At 38.9% G+C, this 10,822-nt stretch overlaps 2 protein-coding genes across 2 annotated transcripts; both read right to left on the bottom strand.

The window, feature by feature from the left end:
- Window positions 1-2,593: 2,593 nt before the first annotated feature.
- LOC140322097 (olfactory receptor 5G9-like) lies at window positions 2,594-3,505 on the bottom strand. The gene is made up of 2 exons (XM_072398729.1): window positions 2,953-3,505; window positions 2,594-2,835 (listed from the first exon to the last, which is right to left on the bottom strand). Exons 1-2 carry the CDS (start codon window positions 3,503-3,505, stop codon window positions 2,594-2,596), a joined length of 795 nt encoding a protein of 264 aa, XP_072254830.1.
- A 5,870-nt stretch (window positions 3,506-9,375) lies between these two features.
- Window positions 9,376-10,353, bottom strand: LOC140322092 (olfactory receptor 5G26-like). The gene has a single exon (XM_072398727.1). The coding sequence runs from the start codon at window positions 10,351-10,353 to the stop codon at window positions 9,376-9,378; it is 978 nt and encodes a 325-aa protein (XP_072254828.1).
- Between the last annotated feature and the right edge of the window lie 469 nt (window positions 10,354-10,822).

Genomic DNA, 10,822 nt, shown 5'->3' with positions numbered 1-10,822 from the left:
TCCCATTCACTTGTATTACAGTCGTTATAGATCTGCTAGGATGGATCACTGAAGCCCCGAAGCGATCTGACAGATATGCATTGCCTTAGACTCCAATATTTGACACTTCCTTAAAAGTTTTTTGTGCACTGGTCCTCATGTTTTAGTCCTATGTTGCCTGTAGCATCCAAAGCCTTCCATTTTCTAACCTGCTCTAGAAAATGACCGCTGGAATTTAAAGGCAAATGGTGACAACTCTCCTTATCTCTAATTTTTAATCAATGGCATAGAGTGATCAGAAGGGGACAATCAATGGAACATGAGTGATCATGAGTGACTTTCAACAATAAATGTGTACTGTAGTCTTCTTCATGGAAAAATAAGACATCCCCTGAAAATAAGACCTAGTGTGTTTTTGGGAGCCAAAAAAAATATAAGACAGTGTCTTATTTTCGGGGAAACACGGTAATAGTATAAATGATCTATGTTAGAAATAGGATTCAAATATTGTGTGAAGAAATTTTATTTTTCTAACAGAATTGCCAGTAAAAGCCTGCGTTTTCTTTCACTGTGCTTTATATTTAGACTTACTCCTGGCAACTGGTAACTTAAATTATTTAAGGAGTCCCTTTTAGTAGAATCCATCTCCCCCTTTCCCTTCACTACGCATCACAATAGAAGATATATGTGGCCAATAGAAGATATATGTGGCCAAAAAAACAATTTCAGATTGCCATGCCACCTATAAAGCCTGTGGGTGGAAATGTTATGAGCGCCTTGAGTTGCTTTGCTGCTTGAGAGCATGGACATCCTTTGTGTGGACTTTGAATTTTAAATTAAAATAAAGTGTGTTTAAAGAAAATGTGAGACCATCAGTCCAAAATGTAAACATTTTCGACTGGAATGATTTTATGTTACAACACTGGTAAATCCACTAAGGAATAGCTAAACAAAAATAAGGGTTATGGACTAACCTGGTCAAAGTCGTACTTTACATCTTTGGAATGTTCTTGGGGAATTTTAAAATGGAAGATCATGGAAGGAAACCCACAAACAATTTGTAACCAAAGACATTTTTGCACAGATCGAAAATTCAACAAGTCAAATTTAACAGACACTGGCATGAAGCTATAAAAATATAAGTAATTTCCCCTATAGGGGACAATGCTTATGGGGCCAAGGATGTACTTTTCCCAGAGTAACCATTACACATATGGATGTATTTAAAGAAAAAGTGTGATTGAAGAGGCAAGTTTGCCTTCAACTTTATCCTCATCCTCTTGTTTCAATAAGGATCTAGGGTTCAATTTGAATTGGTTGAAGTCAGTTATGTGAATCTATTTTACATGACTTATTTTTGAGTAAGTTTCATTTTTGGATCTAAATCTGAACTCCAGGCAGATGTATAAGGAACAGAATAATATAGCTTTATGTTCTTGTAATACATTGAACTGAATCCCAAGAATTAAACATTACATAGATCATAAGCTAGCAGAAGTATTATTTATCAAACTTTTATTCTGTGATTTTCCATCATTTTCATTACCTTTATGGTAGGAAAATCTAAAAACCTTTAGCATGGCTTCTGAATATGTGAATATGTCAACTAAAAATTGCCTACCAGGATGCATGCTGAGGACTTATCTGGTGGAAGCAGCCCCATCAAGTCTTCTCTATAGCTCTTGAAGAAGCTGGCTTTTTAATTTGTTATTTTTTTTCTGTTAAATAGGTGCATACTGAAAGCTGATCTTTGTAAATAAAGGAATCACATCTCTTACTCCTCATTCCCATCAAATTCTAACTGATAGGAAGAAAAAATAATGTGTAAACCCCAAGCTTCTATCATGTGACTGGACAACCCAATCTTCTGCCTTATTGTATTTACTGTCTAGTTCAGTATTTGCCATTCCTATTGGCTATCTGCAGCTTTTTTATGATTGGACCAGTACATGATATCATTATCAAGGAATGGGCAGGGACTTGTCTGCAGGGGCTGGCAGGAACGAGCCGGCATGGGTTACATTACAGCCATTGATCAGCAGTAAAACAGCACTGTCAAGGCACCTGATTCGCACATAGGTAAGTAGATCTTTCTTCACAAATTCTGAAAAAGGGAAAGGTAGGTAAATTTAGATTTTGCCTGGAGTTGGGCATAAACAAATATGGTGTATCTGATTCAGAATAGAAGAATGTCTTGATTAAACTGATCAATACACAACCCATTAAAAGGAAAAAAATACTGTACACTTATAAATGTTATGACCTTAGTGGCGTTTAGTTTTGGTCTACAATTTTTGTTTTCTAAGTATATGATGGTTATTGTGGCAAAAGTACACCCTTGACCTATAAGCATTCTTCAGTTTTTATTTTCTAAGTACATGAATTTGAATTGCATTGGCCTTTTACAAATACCATCAAGCAAAGCTTAGAGTAGGAAACCAAAAAAAAGGAGCAGAAGAAGCCAACCAGTTCATGTGCTGACAAGGTGCACATAGGGGCATTCATGGTGGGTTAGGCAAAATAGTCAGGGCCTAAACTGACCATCAGAAACTGCAGATAGTTCTGTCCATATCAATGTAATTCACAGCAAAGATCTCAAGAACTTAATTCACCCTCATCTAAACCAGCGTGATTTTTGCATTGCTTGGACAAGAATCCGCTTTACCTCCTGGTTCCTCAAGCTGTAGATAAGAGGATTTAGCATTGGAGTCATTGTTGTATAGAAGATAGAGGCCACCTTGTCTTGTATCTCAAAGGCCCCAGAATGAGGACGTAGATAGGTAAAGAAAATAGCTGTAAAGAAGGTCAAGACACAAATAATATGTGAGGAACATGTACTGAAGGCCTTCTGTCTGCCTTTTGCAGATGTCATCTTAAAAATGGAGATAAATATAAAAGTATAAGAGAGGAAGATTGCCATCAATATATATATTGCATAGGCTGATACAAGGATACCAGTTATCATATTACAACGGAGAGAGTTAGTTGAGCAGGACAGTTTTAGCAATGGTGGGATGTCACAATAGAAATGGTCAATAAAATTCGATCCACAAAAAGGAAGACTAAACACGCAACAGACATGTGCAATGGATTGCAAGAAACTAAGGGATGTGAAAAAAAGGACCAAACCGAAACATTTCTTCTTGGTCATTATCAAAGTATAATGAAGAGGGTGGCAGATAGCCACATATCGGTCATAGGACATGGTGGAGAGAAGGATAATCTCAGTGCTGGCCAGTGCACAAAAAAAGTAAAGCTGGAGGGCACATCCAAGAAATGAAATTGATTTCCTTGCAGAAAAGAAGTTAAACAACATGTTTGGCGTGATAACTGAGGAGTAAAAAAGGTCCACCAAAGACAGGCTACTCAGGAAGAAGTACATCGGAGTGTGAAGACTGGAGAAGGCATAGACAATGGCAACCATCCCCAAGTTTCCTATTATGGTCACCATATACACCAGTAAAAAGAACATAAAGAAGAATGGCATAAGTTCTTTGTCATCAGATAGTCCAGAAAACTCAAACATGGTCACTTGTGTCTTGTTTCGATACTCAAAAATTTCTCTTTTTGTAATAACGAAATGAAACATCTCTTGATTTTTAATAAAAAATGACTCAAACTATCCTGGAAAATAAAATACTACATGAGCTGCAAAATTATTATCTAATAAATAATACATTTAATACAGTCTGAAATAATAGATTGCAGTTAGGGGTAAGTAGATGACTTTGCTACAAAAACAGCAAATTTGCCCAGTTTGCCTCCTAATTTGCCCTGCTGTGCTGTTCAATCAAAGCGTTTCCTTTCCTTTCAATTCACAGCTCACTCCAGAAGTTAATGAATGTATATTATTAATATTATAAATAAACAGGATTTATATAGTGCCAACATATTACGCAGCGCTGTACATTAAATAGGGATTGCAAATGACAGACTAATACAGACAGTGATACAGGAGGAGAGAACCCTGCCCAGAAGAGCTTACAATCTAGTAGGTGGGGGAATTTCACACACAATAGGATGGGAGATATGTAGTGGTGGGAAGTAGTGATGGTTTCAAAAGAAAGAAGAAGATGCGTAGGCAAGTTTGAAAAAATGTGTTTTGAGCGCTCTTTTAAATGAGCAGAAAGTAGGAGCAAGCCGAATAGGACGAGGAAGACCATTCCAGAGAGTTGGAGCATCTCTAGAGAAGTCTTGTATCCGTGCGTGTGATGAGGTTATGAGTGAGGAAGTCATTAGTAGGTCATTGGAGGAGCGGAGAGAGCGGCAGGGGGAGTATGTTTTTACCAAGTCAGAAATGTAAGTGGGACAATACCTGTGGAGGGATTGGAAGGCAAAGTACAGGAGCTTAAATTTGATTCTAAGGTGAAATGGAAGCCAATGGAGAGAACTCCAAAGAGATGCAGCGGAAGAGGAGCGGAGGGAAGGATGGATGAGTCTGGCTGCAGCGTTTATAATAGATTGTTGAGGAGAGAGTCGGGTTAGTGGAATACCAGAGAGGAGGAGGTTACAGTAGTCCAGACACGAGATGATAAGAGCGTGTACAAGGAGTTTGGTGGTCTCAGGGGACAGGTAGGGGCGGATTTTGGAGATGTTGCGTAGATAAAAGTGACAGGGCCTGGAAATGTTCTGAATATGGGGGGTAAATGAGAGGGCAGAATGGAAGGTGACACCAAGACAACTTGCCTGAGGGGAGGGCCGAATAACAGTGTTGTTAACAGTTAGATATATGTCAGGGGGAGATTTGGAATTTGAGGGGGGGATGATAATGAGTTCTGTTTTCTCCAGATTCTATAAAGTTTTTTTTTTTTGCTTTGTTTGTAATTAACTCACAGTGAGGATTTGTCTAATAATATGTTGAGCCAAACATCTGACCTAATTGCATTTATTAAATAATGTACCTGTCAGATTTACATACAAATTCAACTTAAGAACAAACCTTCAGTCCCTATCACGGAAGTAACCTGGGCACTACCTGTATAATGTTATATTATGCTTTGTTAGTGTTGAGAATTTCATGACTTTATAAAAGGGGTTTAGAGTTTTAACTAAGGTCAGGATTACAATAAGTGTAGCATATGTGTAAGGCTGGATTTGAAGTTTATTTCAAGGTATTTACTTCAATTTCTGCTGGGGGAAGAATGAAAGGATTTGGATAAGATGGTAAGTACGTGTGGAGCTGCAGTTTTGCAGCTCTTTTTTTGGGATCCAGGCCTGCTGTGTCTTGGAAGGACTGCATGGGCCAAGCATTTAACCCCTCTGTCTGGCCAGAAATTGGACCTGGTTAGGAACTAATTGGTCAATCACAATAACAAGGAATGTTTTATTTAGACTGGGAGAGTTACAACCTAAGGTTAGGAGGCTGAGACAGAAAGGCTTTGTAGGCCTGTACAAGAGAAGTAAGACTGTGGGAAGCCGAGAAATTTGGAGAGCCAAAGAGGTCCCCAGAAATATGGGTCTGCTGGACCAACATCTCAGATGAAGCCTGAAGGTTGAAACTGATGTTCATTTTCTGATGGACTGTGAAGTCACTGATCCTCCAAAGAAAACACTGGTTAATTTGATTTATTTTTCTCACATTAGCCTTAACAGTTTTAGTAACAGTTTAAAGTAATTTAAAGGAATTCTCAGGATCCTTTTAATTCCATGGCCAATTAAAAGAATACTTTAACCGAGTATGCAATACATACCCTGAAAACTTCAATGAACTCCACTGGCCATACAACAAATGCCAATTCCTCTCCAACTGCTACCACTGCCCCACTGTTCTTGCATCCCATACCTCTGGTTTCTACTGCCATTGGATCTGCAACATTTGGAGGTAAAGGATAGGTATAGAAAATGACTCATATATGTGGGTGGACAGAGCCCTTTTTGGAATCAGTCTGACCTGCAATCCACAAAGTTTTGTAAAATAAATATATTAATGTGACACTAATATAAATATATAAGTTCCTTTTTTCAAAATCGTAGACCCCCACAAGGTGCATGGTCTTTATGGAGGTCTAGTGTAGCTTCCCTCTCTGGTATACATGCAGGACCCCAGCACTAGGCATTGTAGTCTGGGACTAACTATCAAGTTAATGTACAAGCCTTGGTTTTAGAACAGAAGGGTGGTGAGGTGGAAAGGAGTAAAGAACCAGACGAAAGAAGTATATACAATTGTAATAAATGTCCTAATTTAATACACTGCTCATAAAAAATAAGGTTACACTCACTGCACTTGATTGTGACTCAATTTCACCTATTGTGGGGCAAATTGAAGCTCAATAGGATGACAAGAGGGGCAACAGCGAGGCAACCCCAAAATCTGCAATGGTTTTACCACCAAGCATTACCAGATTGTGCCTTGGTTCCCAAAAGCAATAAGTCACTTTTGACCACAGAGTTGTTGAAAATTTCCACCATGGATGTAGCCGTATGAAAATCGGGTTACCTGCGAGGTGGTTTGACACTTCCGAGTGCACAGTAGCAGTTTGTTGAGCACCCTAGAGCTGCCAGCTGTGTGATTTATACCTGGGGTCTGAAAAAGTCTGAAAGATCACTAGTCGTTAGATATGGTGGCTACATTAGTTTTTAATATTTAGGAACATTTTCAGCAAGTGCAGAAAAATACTTCCTCATGTCACTAGAAATGCAGAATCCCATCAATTCCCCATTTATTAAAGCTGGACAAAGACAGAAATACAGTCCTTTTTGAGGGACAGTCCTTTTCTAAACAACAATCAGATAAAACAGAGATCATTCTGGTAGAAGATTTGCTCCATGATAAAAAATATTTGCATGCCAATAATACTCTTTGGATATTTTGCAGCTAATATAAAAGCATCTGATGGCCCCATTGGTTATTTCTTTTTGGTTTCCTTACTGCTTTGTGTTCTTAAAAACATTTTCCACTCATTACAGAGATTTGTCTTCAGATAAAATGATGTCTAAGCTATTTAAAGCTAAATGTTAGCGCACTTGTTGAAAGTATAATTGTCCCATTTTTATAAAGCAACATTACCTTTATAATTAGCCCTGAGGTCCCGGAGATCAAATCAGAGCACTCCAGAGATTTAATTATCATTTTCATTTACGGCAACTTAGCAAAGGATTTGCCTGATAAAATGTAACCCTTTTGTATATCACCGACTTACAATATTATATATTGTAAATTATAAAGAGTAAAGTACACTTCCTGTTTACCACATTGGATGTTTTTTGGCCACATTTAACTATATACCCCAAGTGAGCATGCTCTATCTCCCTTTTTACTTCTTTTGTGTTTGAATCAAAGTTCATTCAATGGAACCCCACAATTGTGTATTTCCAATATCCCAACTTCAAACGCCACTGGAGTCTTATAACATGCTTGGGAAATGCATTAAAGCTGTACATGATGTTTTTTTCCTTTAAAGAAAGAATGGAGCCTGGTTGGTCCAGAAAAAGGGAAACCTTTTTTCCTCCTTTCTGTCCATACTAGGCCACATGGCTTTCCTAAACAGAGACGGGTCACATATTTGAAGAATAAGGCACCCTAAATTGTTGTAGAGGGTTGTTGGTGGAAGGCCTATTTTGGAATCTGAAGGCCCTCTTTAATAAAGCGCCCTGCACTAGGAGTACATTGTACCTCTTACCTGTCCCCATAATGGTTTAAAGTGGACCTAGCACCACAAATTTTACATTATATAGAAATGTAGATAACCCTTCTATAAAAAATGAAAATGTGTTTGGTTTTTTTTCTTTTCATTAAATGCTAAGACCCTTCCCTCCTGTCTTTACAGCTGCAATCACAAAACAAAAGTCTTTTTAGACCTAGTGGTATAGTACTCTTGCAACATTTAGGACTGCTAAGAGTTCTCTGATGCGGGATTTCAATTTGAGGAAAGTTTTAGTGTTTGCTTCGCCAGGAATGTTTGCAACAGGAGGCTTTTATAGCTTGAAAGGATCCTATTTTTGGCATGTTTGTTATGGTTTTCTGATCTAAAGTTTGCATGACCTGAGAACAGTTCTCTGCTAACAACAGAACAGAGTTGGAGATTGACAGAACCTGAGATAATTAAAAGATCTTTGTAGAGAAGTGTTGCTCATTATGTGTGCCTCTAGGTTGGCCTGGGATAAATACATGGTTCCCTCAAAGTGACCATGTTGGGAGATAGTTATATGGCCAGTGATCTTGTGCTGTAGGCCATCGCAGGTCAGCACTCCCTGTTTATTCTCTTTGATGGCGTTGCTTGCAGCAGCAGGGGAGGTCAGGCAAATACCTTTCAGTCCTCTGCTCTGCAATCTATGGCAACCCCAGTTTCCTTTTGGCTGTTAATGGTCTCTCAGCATCCCCTGCTCTGAGACTGTGTGCGGTTTTGGAGATTTAAGGATTTGGAGTTGTGCTGAGGCCAATGAGCAGAGTACTTCCTGATGTCAGTCCTACATTGGTAGCCCGGGCTTTTTAGCCTGTAAAAGAAGTTAGCTAAAGATAAACTGCTCCCAGTAACGTGTGCCTGTTGTAGCATTTAGCTGTGCTGACTTGCCCCGGGTTATGATTTTGTTTGATTTACTATAATTTGCCTGTTGCTGACCCTTGGATTATATGCTGTCTGGAACAATCTTTTGCCTGTGAGCTTAGCTTTTTATTCTAAGGCTTAGAATCTCTGGCTTAGAATTCTGGATTTGTCCCTGTAAGACAATCTGTAATTATCTGTGGGCTCCTGGTCCTCTCCCAATCCTTCTCCAGATGCCATCATTTGCACATAGAAGTCTTGGGAGCAACCATGTGCTCGGAGGATCATCCAGTGTCCAAGGGCTGAGCAGGGGCTTGCTATAAGCAAAGACTTGGCATTTGATGGGGGACTGGCATCTGGCGACAACTGGTGCTGGACCAGGACCTTAGAGACCAATACTTCACTTTTCTTTAGATGCACAATCTTACTTTCCCCTGAGCAGCAAAAATTTGAGGGCCAGACTGATAGAGGATATTGCAAATGCACCAGTTTAGATTTAGGACACTTTACTTGGACTGTCAACAATGTGGGCTTGTCATTCATATGTATAAGAATCTTGGGCATGAAGTATTTTTTCTCTTTTAGAACTTGATGTAGAGTGATGGAGAATGTGATCATAACCTCTAGAGAATAGAAGCTCAGCTGTAACGTCAAGGTAAACAGTTGGCAAAGCAAGGGTATCCTGGGGTTCATTTGGCGTTTAGGGTGAAGCTTTGTTGTTTTCAGCTGTCTTATCATTCTTTTTGAACAACAAACAAAGAGGATTTGTGATTGGACCCCTGTTGGAGTTATTACTGTGTGTGCATGTATGAAGGGAGTAGATATGGCTTAACCTACTGTCATGGTAGGTTATTTAAAGTAGGTTTTGATATCCACTCTTTATATAGATATATCTTATGAGTTTTTAGGGACTTCACTAAGGAGGTGTTCTATTGAGTGATCTTCTGATTACTTGGATCAAGATTTGCTTCACTTCTTGGTTCCTCAGACTGTAGATGAGAGGATTCAGCATTGGAGTCACTGTTGTATAGAACACAGAGGCCATTTTATCTTGTATCCTAAAAACCCCAGAATGAGGACGAAGATAGACAAAGAAAACAGTTGTGAAGAAAGTTGACACACAAATAATATGAGAAGAACATGTACTGAAGGCCTTCCGTCTACCATTAGAGGAGGTCATCCTAAAAATTGAAAGAAATATGAAAGCATAGGAGAGAGAGATTGCTATAAATGTATATATTCCACAGGCCACTACAAGTATACCAGTCACCATAGTACAATGAAAAGGGCTGGAGCAGGACAATTTTAGCAGTGGTGGGATGTCACAATAGAAATGGTCAATAAGGTTTGGGCCACAGAACGGAAGACTGAACACACAACAAGTATGCACAAATGACTGCATGAAACATAAGGAATAACATAATAAGATTAAACCAAAGCATTTCTTCTTGGTCATTATCAAGGTGTAGTGGAGAGGGTGACAAATGGCCACGTAACGGTCATAGGACATGGTGGAGAGAAGAAGAGTCTCAGTGCTGGCCAGTGCGCTGAAGAAGTAAAGCTGAAGAGCACAACCAAAAAAAGAAATTGACTTCCTAAAAGAAAACAAATTATTTAACGTATTTGGAGTTATCACTGAAGAGTAAAAGAGGTCAACTAAAGACAGACTACTTAGAAAGAAGTACATTGGAGTATGAAGGCTGGAGAAGGCAAAGACAAGGGCTATAATCCCCAAGTTTCCCACTATTGTCACCATGTACACCAGTAAAAAGAAAATGAAGAGGAACAAAACACATTCTTTTTCATCAGATAGTCCAGAAAATTCAAACACGCTAACATGCGTCCTGTTTGGAAACTCATAGATTGTTCTCCTTGTAATAACAAACTGATGCATTTCATATATTTAGATATTAATCGATATACCATATCCTGGCGAAGCATAAAGATCCCTGTGTGAACCCAAAAAATTAAAAGCAAAGACATAGCTATTATTAGCATTGAAAATAATAGAATGGTGTAACTTCTCTAAAAAATATAAGAAGTGCATACATAACTAGGGATGAGCCTCTGGCATTCTCACGTAAATTTTCTCGAAGTTTCGATGGGTTTGCAAAATTTTGGGGAAATTTTGTGAAACCATCGGAAATCACTATAGGAGGATTATCAAAATATTTTTTAATACAGCCGAGGGAATCCTCCATTCAGTGAGCGATCCCCAGGCACTAAAGGGCAGAATGAGGGCAAGTCCTTTTCTGACCTCTAGTACCCGGGGATCTCTCACTGAGAGGAGGGTTTGCATGACTCCATTCATAAATGCAGCCGCGATACTCCTCTCAGAGTGAGTCATGCGGCTTGCGTTTATA

This window comes from Pyxicephalus adspersus, chromosome 2 (genome assembly GCF_032062135.1).
Source record: "Pyxicephalus adspersus chromosome 2, UCB_Pads_2.0, whole genome shotgun sequence".
NCBI classification, from domain to species: domain Eukaryota; kingdom Metazoa; phylum Chordata; class Amphibia; order Anura; family Pyxicephalidae; genus Pyxicephalus; species Pyxicephalus adspersus.
The sequence above is the reverse complement of the archived record's forward strand: the minus strand, read 5'-3'. Positions and strand labels throughout refer to the sequence as shown.